This window comes from Artibeus jamaicensis, unplaced genomic scaffold (genome assembly GCF_021234435.1).
Source record: "Artibeus jamaicensis isolate MK-2021 breed Jamaican fruit bat unplaced genomic scaffold, CSHL_Jam_final scaffold_3151, whole genome shotgun sequence".
NCBI lineage: Eukaryota > Metazoa > Chordata > Mammalia > Chiroptera > Phyllostomidae > Artibeus > Artibeus jamaicensis.
This window is the reverse complement of record NW_026522037.1, coordinates 3,628,030-3,645,158: the sequence shown is the minus strand read 5'-3', so window position 1 is coordinate 3,645,158 and position 17,129 is coordinate 3,628,030. Positions and strand designations below refer to the sequence as shown.

At 56.0% G+C, this 17,129-nt stretch overlaps 2 protein-coding genes across 6 annotated transcripts; one reads left to right on the top strand and one right to left on the bottom strand.

The window, feature by feature from the left end:
• The first annotated feature begins 2,519 nt into the window (after positions 1 to 2,519).
• Positions 2,520 to 10,960, top strand: ARL10 (ADP ribosylation factor like GTPase 10). 5 transcript variants are annotated; one of them, XR_008390047.1, is made up of 5 exons: positions 2,520 to 2,781; positions 3,327 to 3,528; positions 6,450 to 6,625; positions 8,224 to 8,564; positions 8,939 to 10,960. XR_008390047.1 is itself a non-coding variant. In XM_037134887.2 (4 exons), the coding sequence occupies exons 1-4, from the start codon at positions 2,599 to 2,601 to the stop codon at positions 8,395 to 8,397; spliced, it is 735 nt and encodes a 244-aa protein (XP_036990782.2). In that variant the 5' UTR covers positions 2,520 to 2,598; the 3' UTR covers positions 8,398 to 10,960. The 5 variants fall into 5 exon arrangements, 3 of the variants coding, with proteins under 3 accessions (XP_036990782.2, XP_053512988.1, XP_036990781.2); XR_008390048.1 differs by having other exon boundaries at positions 8,224 to 9,061; positions 9,355 to 10,960; XM_037134887.2 differs by having other exon boundaries at positions 8,224 to 10,960.
• A 690-nt stretch (positions 10,961 to 11,650) lies between these two features.
• Positions 11,651 to 15,667, bottom strand: NOP16 (NOP16 nucleolar protein). The gene is made up of 5 exons (XM_037134885.2): positions 15,443 to 15,667; positions 15,250 to 15,358; positions 14,048 to 14,117; positions 12,580 to 12,686; positions 11,651 to 12,103 (listed from the first exon to the last, which is right to left on the bottom strand). The coding sequence occupies exons 1-5, from the start codon at positions 15,547 to 15,549 to the stop codon at positions 11,960 to 11,962; spliced, it is 537 nt and encodes a 178-aa protein (XP_036990780.2). The 5' UTR covers positions 15,550 to 15,667; the 3' UTR covers positions 11,651 to 11,959.
• Between the last annotated feature and the right edge of the window lie 1,462 nt (positions 15,668 to 17,129).

Below are 17,129 nucleotides of genomic sequence, written 5' to 3'. Positions count from 1 at the left end.
AGCTTTAAGTTCTATAACTAGCTTATGAATAACATTGCAGTGCGGGGGGGGGGGGGCGGTGTCAAAAGTGTTACTTCATTAATTTGGAACTTTTAAAATGCCACAATTTTCTACCCTCTGTGGAAGCAGAACTGACGCTTGCCTTCCTCCATTGGAAGGACAAAGTGCACGTCACACCTCAGCCAGAAGGGGCGGAAACTGCACTCCGCATCTTTATTTATATGCGCCAGAAGACAGGCTCACTGGGTTTTGTTCTTAGTGCCCCCTTCCACTACCACCCCCACCCGAGGAAAAACTGAACCCTTTCCTGGAAGTTACTAGCCCTCTGACTAAAACGACTTTACCCCTGACTTTTGCGGCGCTGCTGTCTGAAGCCACAGCATGATCAAGGTAGATAGTAGCCACATGAGAAAAACAGTTTCCACAAAGAACATCCTAACCAAATGTTTGTAAACTTCACCATCTTCTGGGGTTTTCTTCTTTAAATGGGTATTGTGGTTATTTTTTTTAATTGGAGATCTTATTCATCTAAAGCCTTCCAAGTCTTTTGCAAGTAAACTAGTTTTCCAGACAGTTCAGTCGAGCAAGGAGGATTCTGTCACGACTGATCCACCAGTCCAAGAAGGGCACCATCTGAGCTGTTAAGTTCAGGCTGTCTTTCTCTGCCTCTGGTTGTGTGTGTGTGTGTGGGGGGGGGGGGTCTCTTGTGGCCATAGAGGTTCCCCTCCACCCTCTTCTGTGCTTTTTTCCCCGACTCTGGTTTTGGTTCTCAGCCAAGCCTGATTCCAGTTCCTGGCACAGCTACCTTACTTTCCCATGGGCAGCAGCATCTTGGGGAAGTTCTTCTTTGAGGTCTGGCTGTATGGTTCTTTTCTGGGGCAGACCCCAGCCAAGGGGCCCTGTGTGTGACTGACCAGTAGATCTGGTTGCCTCTTTTATGTAGGTTTACAACATGCACTTACCAGGACACTAATTTTCTAAATGCTTTTGCCCCTGAATTGTCCTTTTGCAGTTCCTTGGGCATTTCGTACTTTAATAAACTTGGAGCCTCAAAAACTAGAATTGACCAATATCTCTCTTGCATCCACCCTGAATGTCCCGTATCTTGCATTCTACTTCACAGGGGAGGGGGTGCCTGCTCTCCTGTAGATGTCTGCTCTCTATGGCCAGGCCAAGCCCTCAGAAAGGCCCATTCCCTAGACAGAGCTGCCAGTGTTGGCCAACCCATCAGCAGGCAGGAGCTTGGTCACTGGGAAGGCAGTAAGAGGGGCATTTGCATTTCTGGGGTCTCTGGACTGGGAGCTCTACCTGGAAGCCTGTCCCTTTTTGGTCATCCTAGATGAGACTTTCCACCTAGCAGTGCTCAGAAATGTCCATTTTCATTGCCCAAATGGCAGCAGGGGAAACTAACACGCTCAAGGGGACCTTGGCAAAGGTACCTCAGCTAGGAAGTAACAGAGTCCAGGGCTGAGTATCTACCTGATAATTTAGTTATTGGCTGCCTTTGGCCTCACAGCTCCTCCACTTTTTACATCCCGGGGGCAACAGGTTGAAAGCACATTTCGGAAGAAGAAATAATGGGGAGCAACATCTCCCTCTAGTGGTGAGAGGGGAGAAAGAGTTCATCGGAGAGATTAAGGAGGGCTGGGCCAGGGCGTCAACAATCAGACTGTCCTTAGAAACCCGTTTATCAAACCTGATATTACAGACGGTGCAACTAAGGTGCAGAAGGAACCAGGCCAACGTCATACAGCTAGTGTGGCGCAGCTGGTTAGACAGAAAGTGTGTTCTTGCGTCTTAAGTTTTGTCAGGCACTACGCTGTGTGCTCCAGCTGTTGGGCTGAGTTGAGTGCTACCAAAATTTGTATCAAGTCCCAGCCCCCAGTACCTCAGAATGTTACTGTCTACGGGCTTTTCAGGGACCCACAAGAAAGTCTCTGAATACTTAAAGTAAAATATTTGGTCTAATTTTGCTAAAAACCTGCATTATCGATGTGGTTATGTGTCTGCAGATTATTATGTCAACTTCGCTTACGTCAATATATTATGTTCATAAAGGTGGCGTTTGAAAACAATTTTGGAGTTATTTTTCTCGCTTTGAAATAAATGCCCAGTGAGCACCTTAGGGCACCTAAAAAAGTCCTTAGTCAATCACGAGTTAGACAAATTACCGCAGCCATTTCCTCCTTGAGGTCTTGAGGGATGCTTGGGTTTTAATGCAAGCTCTGCCAGGGCACTACGGTGCGACCCGGACGGCGGTCTTCCCTCCCACGAGGTACAGTTTTAAGGAGTGACCGAGAACATCCTTGAGCTAAGCCCCCGGCACACAGCGAGAGCTTGGTAGATGCCGGTATCTCCGGTCCTGCTCTGGCACAGCTTCTCGCTCCACTCCGCGCCCACAGGGGGCAGGAGGTCCCCGTGCTCGGACCCGCGCCCCCACCCGCCGCAGGGGCGAGGGCGGCAGTCGCGACAACGGTGGTGCATTGTGGGGCTTGTAGTGCGGGGCTGGGCTGGGTGGGTGGGCGCGGCCGCAGCTCTTGCAGCGGGGCCATCTTCGGCCGGCCGGCTCGTGCGGTCAGTGCACACGCGCCCGGCCTGATGGCGCCTCGGCCGCTGAGCCCCTTGGTACTGGCGCTGGGCGGCGCCGCGGCGGTGCTCGGCTCCGTGCTCTTCATCCTTTGGAAGGCCTACTTCGGACGCGGAGGGGAACGGCGCTGGGACGGCAGCGAAGGCTGGTGGGGCGTGGAGCCCGCCCGCCTCCCCGAGTGGGACGAGTGGGACGTGAGTGTGGGGCTGGGGTCGGCGCCTCCCCGCGAGCGACGGAACGGCCTGGTTCCAGGGCTTGGAGCTGCCGCCCGCAGGCCCCTCGAGGGCAACCGGGCCGTAGTGAGCCGCGGAACCGAGGGAGGGGTGGAGGTTTGGGGCAGGGGCTGGGGGTGCTGCCGCTGCCGGACGCCAGCTTCCTCGCGAGCTGGGTCTGGGCCGCACCAGGTGCAGCCGGCGCCCGCCCAGCGCCAGCGCCTGCGCAGTGCGCGGCTCTGGGGATGTCGCGAGAGGTCCTATGGCCCCCTCCTTGAGCTCGTGGCTGCGCCTTGCCTCCAACTCAGTGGTTTCTGCAGCCCTGGCACGTGGACGGAGGGAATTTGCCCGAGGTCACTCGGGTAAAGCAGGCAGAACAAGGCTGGGGGCTCGGGGACTCTCGCTCGCCGCGTTGTCTGCCTGCCTGAACTGGTGGACGGCGGGGATGGGCGCTCTGGTGCCTGCAGTCTCCCTTCGGGAAAAGCAAGGCAGGAGGGTGAAGCCGCAGCCCGATTTGTGCCCCGCAGCCGGAGGACGAGGAGGATGAGGAGCCGGTGCTGGAGGAGTTGGAGCAGCGCGAGGTGCTGGTGCTGGGGCTGGATGGCTCTGGGAAGAGCACATTCCTGCGCGTGCTGTCTGGGAAGCCACCGCCTGAAGGCCATGTTCCCACCTGGGGCTTCAACTCCGTGCGGCTGCCCACCAAGGACTTCGAGGTGGACCTGCTAGAAAGTGAGAACCACCCCCCGAAACCCTGCCCACATAGCCGTCTCCCCATCACCTCAGTTGGATCCACACCTGGGCTCTTTGCCAGGGGGTGGCCCCAAAATGCATATCTAAGCAGAGCACGCCCCTTTATGAAATCCTTCCCAAGCTTCTGGGGACCCAGGATACAAAATAAACTGTATTCCAGCGTGGGCTCCCTTCATGCACAGGCGGCTCCAGCAGGCCCCTCTGCCCTGCCCCTCACTCCGGCGGAAACTCACGTGGGGACACTGACACCGACAGCTAGTTTCCCGTGTGCCATTCATTTGACAAGTGTTACAGTCGAGCGCCACTGCGACCATCACAGTTTGCACTTACACACACCTAGATGGCACACAGGTGGCTGCAAGTCTGTGCAGCCTGTTGCTGTACCGAATATCGTAGACAATTGTAACGAGTTGCACCATGATGCCACTAGGTGATGGGAGTTTTCCAACTCCATTATAATCTTATGGGACCACTGCCACACATGCGGTTTGGTGTTGACTGAAATGTCATTAATGTGGCCCATGACTGTACTTAATGAAATCCAACAACTCCATGCAACTGGAAACAATTATTACCCTTGTTGATACATGGGGAAGCTTGAGGCCAAGAACTGCCTGACTCTTGACGTTAGGCGTGATGCTACATTGCTTGTTTCTGAAGGGTGCTTGCTGTTTTCTTTCTTGTCTCCTGCCCTTTGCAAGCACTGTCCTCTCTGTCTGGGAAGCCCGTCTTCCCTTGACAAACTCATCCTTCAAGATTGACGTCAAACATGATGTCCTTGTGAAGCCTCCTCTGACCCCCAGGCCAAGTGTAGGGCTGCTCCCCTGGGCCCTACAGTACTTGCCACATACCAGCCTGTGCCCTTGACGGGACCTTTGGGATGCAGAGGGGTCTGATCCAGCTCCGGCTCCTAGGGCCCAGCCCTGAGCAGGTACCTGGGACGGCTAGTTGAGTGAGTGATCAGAGAGGGCCTGAGCAGCCCCCGCCCTCGGTGTGAAGCCGCTTGGGATCTTGGGAAAGGATGGCAGAGAGGGAATTGAGAGGGCAGCAGTACTTAGCCACCTGTGTCCAGCCACAGACTTGTGGGGGGCCAGGTAGACTTCCTGCCAAACAAAGCTCAGACCGCAAAGACTGGGTGGGTGTGGTTAAGTGCTAGGCAGGGCATCGGACTCAGGGCCTGGCTGTTGGCCTGACTGGCCCACCAGTAGGCAGGCACTCGCCTATTGGTCTGATGTGGCTATATCTTTCATCCTGAATATAGCAAACGTTGACACTCACCTGGGGGTCGGTCTCCTCAGCCAGCTTTCCCCACCTCCCTCTTTTGTGCCAGGCACACAGAACTGGTCAAGTGGGGCTCTGCACCTGAGGCCCACTCTGTCAGGATGTGGAGGCAAACCCCCGCCTCCAGCCCTGGGAGAGCAGGTTGGGGGTTCTCATGTTACCCAAGGTTTGACCAGTAACAACATCCAGCCTCCAAAGGGTCCCTCGGCCCGATTCCACCGCAGATCTGCCATCCCAGTCCTGGGGCTCCCCCCCACACACACAAGGCACTTTGCTGTGGTGGCCCACACCGGCAGGCCCAACGCTGGCTGCCAGTGGGCTGTGGGTCTGCAATGGCTCTTCCTTCCCCCACCTCCAGTATCCATTTCATTAGCTGGTCCTGCTGGCTGTGTCCGTGTCTCTCCGGATTCCGTCTGTCCGCTGCTCCCCGCCTCCAGCACTGCCCGCTTGGTCCAAGCCACTGTCATCTCTCAGTGCTGTGACAGCCTCCTTGCTGGCCGTCCTGCTTCCACTCCTGTCCCCAGTGTGAGCCAGTGGTAGCTCCCAGATCGTGTCACTCTTGGTGAAAACCCTAAGGGGCCCCCGAAGCCTCACTGTGACTTCACAGGCCCTGTGTGGTTCAGCCTGGGCCAGCCTTGCTGGGACTGGCTCCCTCCTCTCCCTGTGGCAGGACCTCAGCCACCCTGGCCCCCTTCTGTCCGGCTTGCTCTTCTCTTTGCCTTGAGTGCTCTCCCTGTCTCTTCCGTGGCTGGTTCCTTCCCATCACCCCAGACTCGGCCCACGTGCAGCCTCTTTGGGGAGACCTTCATAGACTACCCAATCCAAATCCACATCCCTAGTCACTTTTACCGTTTGTCTCATGTCCTCCTTTTCTGAAGTGTGTGTGTGTGTGTGTGAGATTGCCATGTCCGTCCTGACTGCGGAGGGAGCTCCTTGGGAGCAGGGCCCCTGCCTGCCCTGCTCAGCTCTGTATCTCCAGCACCCAGGTCAGTGCTTGGCACCTAGTACGCACTCAGTAAATGCTTGTTGAGTGCCTGCCATGTGCCAGGCATTGTGCTGAGGGCTTTGGGGGATCCAGAGATGAATGGCTCTTACTTTCAAAGAGCTTAGAGTCCACAAGGGTCAGACATAGGACCGGAAACACTAGGATGGAGGGTGACCAGTGGGGCCTCTGCAGAACGACAGAGGGACAAGAAGACAACCCATGCTGGGGGTGTGCGGGGGCAGCTGTGTGGCAGGATTGAGTTTGGCGTATCCAGGGGGAGAAAATGGGGTGACCAGACTGAACAAGAGGAGCTGAGTGGAGGGTGGGTGTGCACAGGCGGGGCGGGGAGCCCTGGCTTCTGGCCGCAGCTGCCGGAGACCCATGAGGAGGCTGGGGCTGGCGGGGGCACCTGCTGTACACGGGCCCTCAGAAAAGAGCAGTGTATTTGCACCTTTGGGCTTTGCTGTTAGGTGAGTTTAGTGAGAGGAGACTGATGTTTGAAGGTAGCAACTTGCCAGGGAGACCAGCTGTCATCCGGAGCTAAACCCACATCCCGTCGGCTCTGCAGGGTGGGGCTGTGTAGAGGGACCCAGGGCCCAGAGAGGCTCTGAACTGGCCCCTGGCCTCTCCTTAGTCGGTGGCAGCCAGAACCTGCGCTTCTACTGGAAAGAGTTTGTGAATGAGGTGGACGTGCTGGTGTTCATGGTGGACTCGGCTGACCGGCTGCGGCTGCCCTGGGCCCGGCAGGAGCTGCGCAAGCTGCTGGACAAGGACCCTGACCTGCCTGTCGTCGTGGTGGCCAACAAACAGGTGAGGGCCAGGCTTGATCACAGGCACCTGGGCAGGGGCAGGCACCCTGGAGAGGGATGCTGGCCCAGGCACATGCCCTGGGGTGCTTGGCGGAGATCCTGCCCCCCCCACTTCTGCCCATGCTCTTCCCTCATGTCACGTCCCCACCCTGTCTGCCTTCCCTTTTGCCTCCCTGTCATCCTGGAGAAATGAGAAAGAATTACTCAGTATCCACTGGATGCCAGGTATGGTTTAGGGTGACACTTCCTGTTACGCCTCTGCTGACCCTCCGAGGCCTGGAACACTAGTCCCGTGCCACACACGGGGAGCCTGAAGCTTGGAGGGTTGCCATCTCCCGAGGGTCGCACACCTGGGAAGCAGTGGACCGGGGATGTCTGACTCCGCACCTGCGCCTTTTGTGCTCCGTGCCCTCGGACTCCTGGCTCTAAACCAAAGAATAAAGCTGGGAAGTGATGAGGAGCTAACGGAGCATAGTAACACCTAGATTTTACTGTGTGCTGCTCTCTGTGTGCCAGGCACCATGCTGGCACCCGGCAATGTGGCCTGCAAACCACACAGTAGGCCTCGCTGTTCTCCCTGAGTGCCCAGTGCCAGTCAGTATGTGGCAGAGTCAGGACTTGAACTCCGATTGTCCCCGAAGTTTCTGCTGTTAGCCCCTGCACCACACCCGTCCCGAGTGCCAGCGAGGTGCCCCGGGCCCAGCAGCCTTGGCATCGCAGACCAGGAGTGCCAGTCTCCGTTACCAGTGACACAGCTACTGTACGGGGTTCTGGAGCTGTTTCCTGTGGTCTGTGCCCACGTCCCCGAGTCCCGGGCCATGTTTCCAGCCTGGGTGGGTGGGGAGGGGCTTATGTCTTTGACCTGCTTCCCCCTGCCCATCGGGACTTGACACTTATAAATAGGGGGCTGTCTGTGCTGGCCTGCCCAGAACAGTCCCCTTTCTACCTGTTATTGTAGCATGTTTATTAACAGTGCCCACTTTGAGTCTCAGAAGTAGCCCAGTTTGGACGGTTACATATAAACTGTAGTTTGTAGCCATTCTGAGCCCCCAGAAGACAACACTGTGGGTCCCAGCGTTCTGTAGGTTGTTCCAGGAAGAATCATCATAATCTCAGACCAGGGCTGAAATTAAAATGTGCCCTCCCCAGCTTGTTCTGTAGTGGCCCCTTACTTCCTCAGCCAGGGTCTAGGGGTCGGGGAGGTGAGGCCCTTGCCTGGAGGTGACCCCGCTGTGAAATCTCCCCACACTGAGTTCAGGAGGCTGAGCTCGGGCTCCCGTGTGGGTCCTGAGCGTGGGCATCACCGACCGACTGTGAAGCCTGCCTCTGCCCCTCACCACTGCATCCGTGACTAAATGACTTTGCCCGCCCCAGCCTGTTTCCTCATCGGGTAAGTGTGGACCCCGAATGAAGGAAGACTTAGCGCCCATCACCGTGCAGCGTATGGGAAGTGCTACTTCTGACCGCGGTGGCCGGTGATGGGATGAAGGGAGACGTGTGCAAAGGAAAGGCAGAGACGAGGGAGTTGAGACCAGGGTCGCTCGGCTTGGTCTCCTGGACGAGGCTGGGCATTGGGGAACACTGTCGGCTGCTCCACAGGACCTGAGTGAGGCCGCGAGTGTGGCGGAGCTGCAGCAGGAGCTGGGTCTGCACGCTGTAGACAGCCAGCGGGAGATCTTCCTCCTGGGGGCCAGCATCGCCCCCGCAGGGCCCGGCTTTGAAGACCCCGGCACCGTGCACGTCTGGAAACTGCTCTTGGAGCTCCTGTCCTAGGCTGCCCCTCCTGCTCGCTGACCAGCCCTGGAAGCCCAGGTCTGCTGCTCCATGTCCAGCAGCGGCCTGGGCCTGGGGCAGGAGCCACGGGGCAGCACGTCCCTTCGACTTGCCCTCATGAGCAGGGCCTGGGCAAGGCCGAGAACCACCACGCAGAAGCCTTCCTGGTGAGGTAGCCGTGGGCTGCAGTGGGGAGGCAGGTGGGGCACGGGGTGGCACCGAGTGGCTGTTTCCGGGCCAGAGGTGGGTCCAGCTCTCACCAGTGAAGGCCCCTCCTTCTGGCCTGTGTGGCGAGCTGCTCTGTGGGCTCAGTGCTCCCCTCCCTGCGGGTCCCAGTGGCTGAGGACTGTGACGGGTGCCAGGAGTGCTCCCAGTCTAGACTGGCTCCTGGCACCTCCATACCACTTACACGTAGGCAGTCTGGGCAGCTGCAGGAGCCCCGGCTCTTGGTTCCGTGTTGCCTCCAGCCCCAGCTCTGCCCATCTGGCTCATGGTCTTGACGGGTCCCTTCCTCTCTGGCCCTGGGGCCTTCATTTGAAAGGTGATTTCTGTGGACTTTGCAAACTGGAAGATGCATGAGGACAAACTGGAGATCCCAGCAGGGATCTGAAACCTCCCTGCCTCCCCAAGCCAAGGCCTGGCCCACCAGCCTCTCGTGACTAGAGTAAGTGGTGTCCACGCCCTGATGAGAAAACCGAGAGCCCGTCCCCCTTCCCTCAACTCTGGAGACAGAAGCTGCTGCTCTTGTACTAACTGTGCCAGTGCCCGTGTTTACATAAGTAGGGGGAGAGGCGTCCCCGTTCCACGAGCGGGTGTCCAGCGGCCCTGCCTTTTAAATTCTGATTAACTTTGCGCATTAAGTGACTTGTCTGCTCTTATTTTAAATAATGAATGACTTGGGGTTTAGAGGAGCCCTTGAACCTTTTCTGGCAACTTTTCTTTCCCATGGGATGGCAGAGAACCCTCGCTTCTGTGTCCCGTGAGCCCCGCCCTCCACCTGGTTTCCAGTGCTTGACAGTCACCCTTGGAACCGGCGTTGGTGAGGGGACTCTCCTCTTCTCGTTCAGACCTGCCTGTGGTCTGTTATCACTATGTGTTACAATGTTTAGAGTCCCCAGTGGGGGAAGTGAACCTCAAAGAGTTCAGCTTCTTGGAGCTGCACTACTTTCAAAGACCACCCAGAACTGACCGGTCCCAGCAGCAGCGGAAGATACAGATGACGAGCGGCGCTGCAGGCCGTGCTGCCCCCCACCCCGCCCCCCTACCTGCATGGGACACAGACACTCTGCTGGCTTGTGCGTGTGCTGCAGCAGGTCCACGGCTGGCAGCTGTGCTCCTGATGGGGATGCTGGCCCATCCTCCCAGCAGTGCCAGAGCCCCCTGCTCTGGTTTCCAGGACCAAGCTGGGCGAAGGACAGCGGCCTTAAGAACAGCTAGCTGCCTGGCCTTGTGGTGCTCTGACCAGTTGCTCCTGAACGCGACTTTGTTTCAGGGGGATCAGGTAGCAGCTTTTGGGAACCAGGCAGTACACAAACCTGTTCATCTCAACACAAGCAAGGTTCCTGAGCTGCCGTGGGTCCCAGTGCAGTCCCACCACTGCCCCGACTGCAGCCCCCAGCCTGCCTAGGTGTGGGCATAGGGAGTGTCTGGCGGCCTCCTAACGAAGATGGCGGAGGGAGGCCCCTGCCTGCAGAACTTGTGTCTGGGTCACTCCCCCTGACCCAGAGCCGTCTGCTCTAAGTTATTTAAATGAAACTGAGGCTTCTAATACTACGTTCTCTGACCTGCTGCTGTCCCTGTGGAGAGAGGCCAGCCCGGCCCAGAGCTGGGGCGTGTGGTCGGTCTGGGTGAGGGGGCTCTTTGAAGCTGCCGGCACCACCTCCCTGGACCAGCCACCCAACCCAAGATCCTCTGGCACGTCGTGCAGCTCAGCACTGCAGGTGCAGAGGGACCAGCATTAGACTGGAAGGGGAGGCGCCAGTCCTTCACAGGTACCCGCAGAGGTGCCGATGAAGACCTCCTGACACCGGCCCATCTGCCTGAAGGACACGCTGGGCCCCCACAAAACGTTTCCACCTGCCTTTGAATACCGTTTTGCCCTTTATGCCAATTTGGCAGCAACTGCCAGCACTTTACACCAGCCACTGACACTCGCCTGTGGTGACCTCACGCCGCTGCCCCAGACTTCGGAGCCAGGACAAGCTGAGCGTCATGCCTCTCACCTGCTGTCTGTCCACGTATCCACAAGGTCCTTCCCAGTTGCTCTGAAAAGGGGAGCCTCTAGCCTCTTCTCATCTGTTGCTTCTGGGAGGAGATGGGCCCATTAAGGGACGAGGGGAAGGTCCCCATCAAAGGTGTGGAGGTAAAGGGGCCTTGCCACCCACCCCTGCCTGGTGGTCCCAGACCCACAGGGCCTGAGATGGGGTGTTGGCAGCACTGGATGGAATGCACAATAAATGCCAAAAACCCAGGTGTGGCTGCACTCGAATTCTGACTTTGAGGAACGTGTACTGGGTGCTTACAGTCCCGGTGAGGGAAAACTACAGCGGTGGTTCTAGAACACGTCTTGTGATCTGGCTTGTCTACAGTCCCAGTCCCTGGGCCCTTCAGCCCACTGGGGCGTGGGGTGCTGAGGAACATCAGCTTTGGCCTCAGTACCTTCTGGGGCTGTCCAAACCCTTCTCCCACTCCCTGGCCGTCAGCTAGGTGTGGAAATGGGAGCAAGGACGCCACCCGATGGCCTCCATGCCTGAGGTCAGAATGAAGGCCACTCCACGAGCATTTCCAGGCGAGGTCCCTGCACTCGCCCCTTCCAGTGGGAGGCATCACGCAGAGTAAAAGGCAGACCTGACTGACAGGCCTTGCTACCTGGGTGCGGCCTGGGGGCAGGGGGTGGTGGGAGGCAGGGAGGCTCCCTAAAACTGGTGCCCGAACTGGCCAGAGAAGGTCGGGGCCAGCCCAGGTGAAGGCCTGACCCTAGGGTGCTGTGAAGGGCAGAGTTGAGGCCAAACACCAAGGACCACCTAGTCTGCTGCAGACTTGAGCCTAGAGGCCGGGCTTGCCGTGCCTTGTGGCCAGTCAGGCCGGGACCGCCCAGCGTGCTCTGACGGTGGGCCAGGGTGGAGGACAGCACGTGAAAACCTGGACTTCACTGTTGGAAAGATGACTTCAACCCCCAACCCCTAATGCCTCTCAAGCCTGGTTTCCTTCCAGTGTTTTATGTGAAATGATCCACGTGAAAACATAAGTCCTCTTCAAGAGCAGTGAGAAGAGACATTTTGGGTGCTTGTAGGAGAAACCTTAGGAGCAGGAGGATTTCTGTATTAACAGCTGAGAATAAAGTACTCAAGGCTAAGGAAAGGCCCACTGCCCATGCCACACCCTGCCTGTGGTCCTGCTGCGGGGCAGCCATCACTTCTCGCGTCACCCAGACCAGGCAGGCCTGGCCCCGAGAATGGGGCTGGGCCAGCCTCATCTGTGGCCACACACCCATCCTTGCCTTAACCCGGCTCCAGCTTCTCGGGTCCAGGACAGGCTTCAGCCTGGGGCAGGCGTAAACCAGTCACTCAACCTCCATCTTACTCTTCTGCAAAGAGTCAAGGAAGGCTTGCCACTCCGCTGGGTAAAAACGCTTATAGACGTTGATCTTACTCCGGATCTGCTTTGGGGTATCTTGGTAGTAATTCTTCTCATCCCGGGCCATTGCCTAAGAAGAGAGAAGGGCGACTTGGGAGCTTGATAGGCAAAGGTTCGAATCTTAGCTCTGCTGAAGGTGGGTAAGCCACTTCCCGTTTCGGAAGCTGCGGTGTATGTGGGGACACGGGTGCAGATACCGCAGGGGACATCTGAGCGGCTCATGCTCCACCCACAGCCAACTGGTCCCACTTGACTCGGGGGTCCCATGTGGCTAGATCTTTCCATTTTTAACAGAAGCAAAAAACAGAGACTTCGATTTGAACCCTCCCATAACTACAAAGGGAAGTAGTTCAAGTTCTTTGTAAATACCATGCAAGCAAAACACCTGTGGGACAGCCACTCAGTCTATCTCAGGCGTGAGCACTGTTGTCAGCGGGAACCATCTTCCGGAGTCCTCCCTTTGTTACCACTCAGGAAACAGGTGCAGGGCAAGCGGACCAGGTCACCGAGGCCCAGTGCGCCTTCCCACAGGCCCAGGTCACTCACCTTGTAGTCCTCCCCGTGGTTCTCCACCATGTAGCGCACATAGTCTATGAGGTCCCGAGACAGTGTGTTTCCCTTCTTCTCTGGGAGGCTGGCTTCGGTCTGCAGGTCTGGGGTGAGAGAAGCCAGGAGACAGAATGAGGGGCTGCCTTCTGCACTATTTGAGCTGCCTAGTCACCCCTTCACCCAGTCCAAAGCCACAAAAGTTGCTATTACCAGCCATCTGATGGGCTTTGCCTCTCCATCCCCACATTCAGTGCCAAAACCTTCCTCTTCAGCCCCTTGGGTCCCAGGCTCTGCCTATGATACGGTCACCTCTTTCAGCCTCAGATGGGTAACAGGAAGGGAGGAAACTTATTTTTACTTAGTGCCAGGTCCTGGGGACAGAGGTGGAGGGACAGGACTCCCGGCTTTAAAACGGAGAACTTTTTTTTTTAAAGATATTTTTAAGAGAGGGAGAAAAATCAATGTGTGGTTGCCTTTTGCACACCCCCTACTGGAGACCTAGTCTGTAACCCAGGCCTGTGCCCTGACTGGGAATCGAACTGGCGACCCTTTGGTTTGCAGGCCAGCACTCAATCCACTGAGCCTCGCCAGCCAGGGCAGACCTCTTTCTTGAAGTGTTAACACTAATGCATGAAATGGAAAGGTCTGAACAGATGAGAAACAGGGCCTAAGGCTGGACCCAGGCACTTCCCTGTTACGTGGGATGGAAAAAGCGAGGTTGGGGAGTCAATAATGGCTTTGCTCCTAAAACAGCTAGGCAGATGCTCCTTATTTCTCATCTATGAAGGGAGAAAAAGAGCTCACGGAACAGGTGGTCAAATATTCTCTGGAATTAAGTGCTAAACTTGCTTCTAGTCAAAAACCTTTAGGTTAGCTTCGACTACAGTATGATTTTACATGTGCAAGCCGGCACTGCTGCTCATGAGGGTCACCGAGATGCACTAAAGACGGGCCTCAAGGGATTCTGTGTCGAACACAGGCCATCCACACCCTTTTACATTCGGAACTGTTAAAACTCTCAGGTAAGAGGAAGGCTGCGCAGAGAATTCTGGAGTATTCGTCTTTCCCACGGATCGTACTCTTCTGTTTTACCGTTCAGTTTCTGTGGCCTTAATGAACATGGAACAGTGTGTTCATTGGGAAGATGAGATGAGACGGTCAAATCTCTAAAAAATCTGTTCATCCTGAAATTCAGGAGCAGCTGAAACGTGTGCCTGAGACTTAATGGTTTCCCTTCTAACCTCCCAGGCAGCTGGTTCCATCCTCCCTCAACGTCTCTGACCTCACTTCACACACACAGACTTTGCTCAGTAGACTGTAAACGTGCCAGCCAGGGGGACACAGCCCAACCCCATAAGCCCTGGACCAGTTCACTTCTTCCCTCTGACCCTCAGTCTCCCCCCCTGCCCTTTTCCAGACCCAACCATGCTGGATGGTGACCCAGAGGAATGTGGCCAAAACCCACCATTTAGCACATAGGGCTTCCGCACGAGCTCCTGAGGCCTCTCCTCTACGTCCACCTCCATGGCCTTGACCTGCAGAGAACAGCCAGTGAGAGCAGTAAATGAAGGAAGGATCTTGGATGAGGGAAATTTCTAGAGGCTCTTGCACATCCCAGCACCAATGCATGACCCTTAAGAACCCCTATACAAGGTTAGGCAGGAAGAGATGACAAGAAGAATCAATGCCCTGGAGGGCTTCATGGTTCCCAAGAGAATCAAGCAAGCAATTCATCTTTTCATGCCTGTCTGTGAAATGAGCATAATCCCCCTTGCCTGCCTCCCTTTGCTGGGTGACCATCTAATGGAACAACAGACACAGAAGTGCCTGATAATTTACCATTGGTGGGGGGCAGGGGGGACGTCTGATCTCTGTGGGGAAGAGCAACCTGACGGTGCTTGGCTGCAGCTTCGAATCTGTTCAAGAAACAGTAGCACCCTTTCCCTCTGGCAGGAAGGGATAAAAAGACACCTGCCTAAAGGCAACAAGTTCAATCAGCAAGCCCAATCTTTACGTTAACTATTGAGCATTAGTCACATTCCCAGTATCACTGGAGACTTAATGTACAAAATACATGGTCCTTGTCCCCAAGGAGATTATGTTGGGGGAAAAGAGGCCCAGCCAGGAAACAGATAAACAAATGGGTAACACACCACTGAGTATTTACAAGTGCTGCAAGTTAAAATAATGCTGGGAAGAAGTCACTGAGTGAAAGGGGTACTCCTTTTTAAAAGGGTGGCCCAGAAAATCCTTCCTTGGGACAAATTGGCCCCAGAGAAGCCTCAGACCAATGAGGCTGGATGACTGGGAAGAGAGGTAACGAGCAGTAAGTAAAGATCCCAAAACCTGGAGAGTCCTTATGATGAAGTTAAGGGCAGAAAAAGATAAATTCTGGAAAACACCATTTAGATGCCAGGGAACACAAACAAGTTAATTTCAGAGAAAAAAAATAAGCGAAGGAGAAGCTCCAACCCAGGGCCAGTGTGTGCTGAGGAGTATGAGGAAGGGCGCAAAAGGACCCTCAGCCACAGTCCGCGCGGGCTGGCCGAGCTCGCTGTGGCAAGGTGGCAAACAGGACGGGCGTGAGGGAGGTAAAGGGCAGGACCGAGTTCTCAAACCCAGCTAATGACGGCGGGGGCCGGGGCCGGGACCCCGCAATGTCAGTACCTTTCTCTTACGGAGGGGCACCGCCTTGTTGGGGTCCATAGCCAACCCCATCTCGGCCAAGTTCTGCCGCACGGATTTGGCGTGGTCCCAGGCATGTCGGATGTGGGAGCTAAGGACAGAAAGAGAGCGGAACTGTCACCTCGCCCGCCGTCCCGGCCGAGGCCCGCGGCCTCCTGAACCCCGGCCCCCTCACCACTCGATCCGCGGGGCTGCCTTCCGTCGAGCATTCCGGTTCAGGCGTTTCCGATTAACGTTGTAACCGAACTTCTGCCTCCGGGTCTTCCCCTTGGCCTTAGGCATCACACCGACCACTGCACAGGTAACTCAAAACGCGGAGTCCCACGCTCCTAGAACCTCGTGGAGCGGACTCCCTCCGGCGAGTGAACGCACCGCTTGGCAGGCTTCTTGGGAAATGTAGTCTTCCCGGTAGTACTACCGTGCTAATTACTACAACCCCCAGAATGCAATGAGAAGGTGCGCTTGCGTATATCCCTCAGTAAGGACTTCCACCCCGCCCCCTTCATGATCTCATCAGAAGGAAGTGCTTAGCGCCCTTATTTACCTCCTACCGCTGTTGCCCGGGACACGGCGTCCCTTGGCCCTGTGAGTACCGAGGCATCCTTTGAACCACCCCCACCCCCCCACTCCCGTCATTGTCTTACCTAAAGACTCCATCTATGGAAGGAGTTGAATAGTGAGCTGTTCGAGTAACCCACGGTTACCATCTTAGGGGGACAGAGCTGGAAAATGCTGACCTCTACGAATTCCAGGACCTGGCTCCATGCCCTGCCCCTTCCTGCCAGTGCTGACCTGACACTCCCCTTCATCGCTAACTCCCCAAAATCTCCGTGTTCCCTTCCCAGACAGATACATTTCACATCTTGTATTAAGTGAAACTTGCGACACCAGCTGATACCCTGGAGGAAAGGTATCTTGTCGGGCGGGAACCAAGCTCCTTGCTCCTTCCATGTTTCCTCCAATGAAGTGCTAGATTGTGAGTGGATGTATTTAGTGCCAATTATTTCTTCCCCTGGAAGAAAAAATAAAATGGGCCGGAACACCCCTTCCTTCCCCCTGGAGGAAGTGGCTCACTGGCAAGCAAAATCCTCTCTGCTCCTCCCACCACCAAAACCCTAGATGTCGGAGGTCCAAAGTCGGGGAAGCCAGAAAAATCTGAGGGCTGAAATCAGTGTGCTGGGTGTGGTCGTTTAGTATTGGTGGGGAGAAGGGGGAGTTGCTGTAGACAAATCTTCTGATACGTTTCACCTTAACTACATCGGATAAAGACCTATACAGTTAGGCCTAAATCTAACAGGGGGGCTTCCTCGTGGCTCTAACGCCTACCCATCATACTGTTATCTCGTCTTTGTTTTCTTGTCTATCTCCCGAACTAGAGGTCGGGGACAGGGTCAATATCATTCTCACGGGTAAATTAGACCACTCCCCTCCTCTAAATAAAACCTTCGGAAGACTTTTCTGTTCACCCTCATTACCTAGCCTTGCATACCTTTCAACCTTATTCATCATAATCCAGCCACAATGGCCTTGCTGTGCCTCATGCCCACCAAGCACCTTTGCAGCTAATCCTCTGGTCTGGAATGTTCTCCCCTCAGAGTCCTGCCTGGCAGGCCATGCTTGACCTCAATTGCATGACCCCCTCCCTCTGGGCTCCATCCCTGACCCAGGACCCAGGTTGTTGGTGTCCCGCCTCTAAGGCTAGCTAGACCTGGCCACCATCTAGGAGGAAAGACACCCTCTGCTCAGTTGTGGCAGATGGAAGGGACCGCTCAGGGCAACGAGTGTCCAAAGAGCAGTCTGGTCGCTCGTCATGACGGTTGTCTGAGTCTGTGGTAACGTCCCTGGGGGCCCGGGTTCGAGTA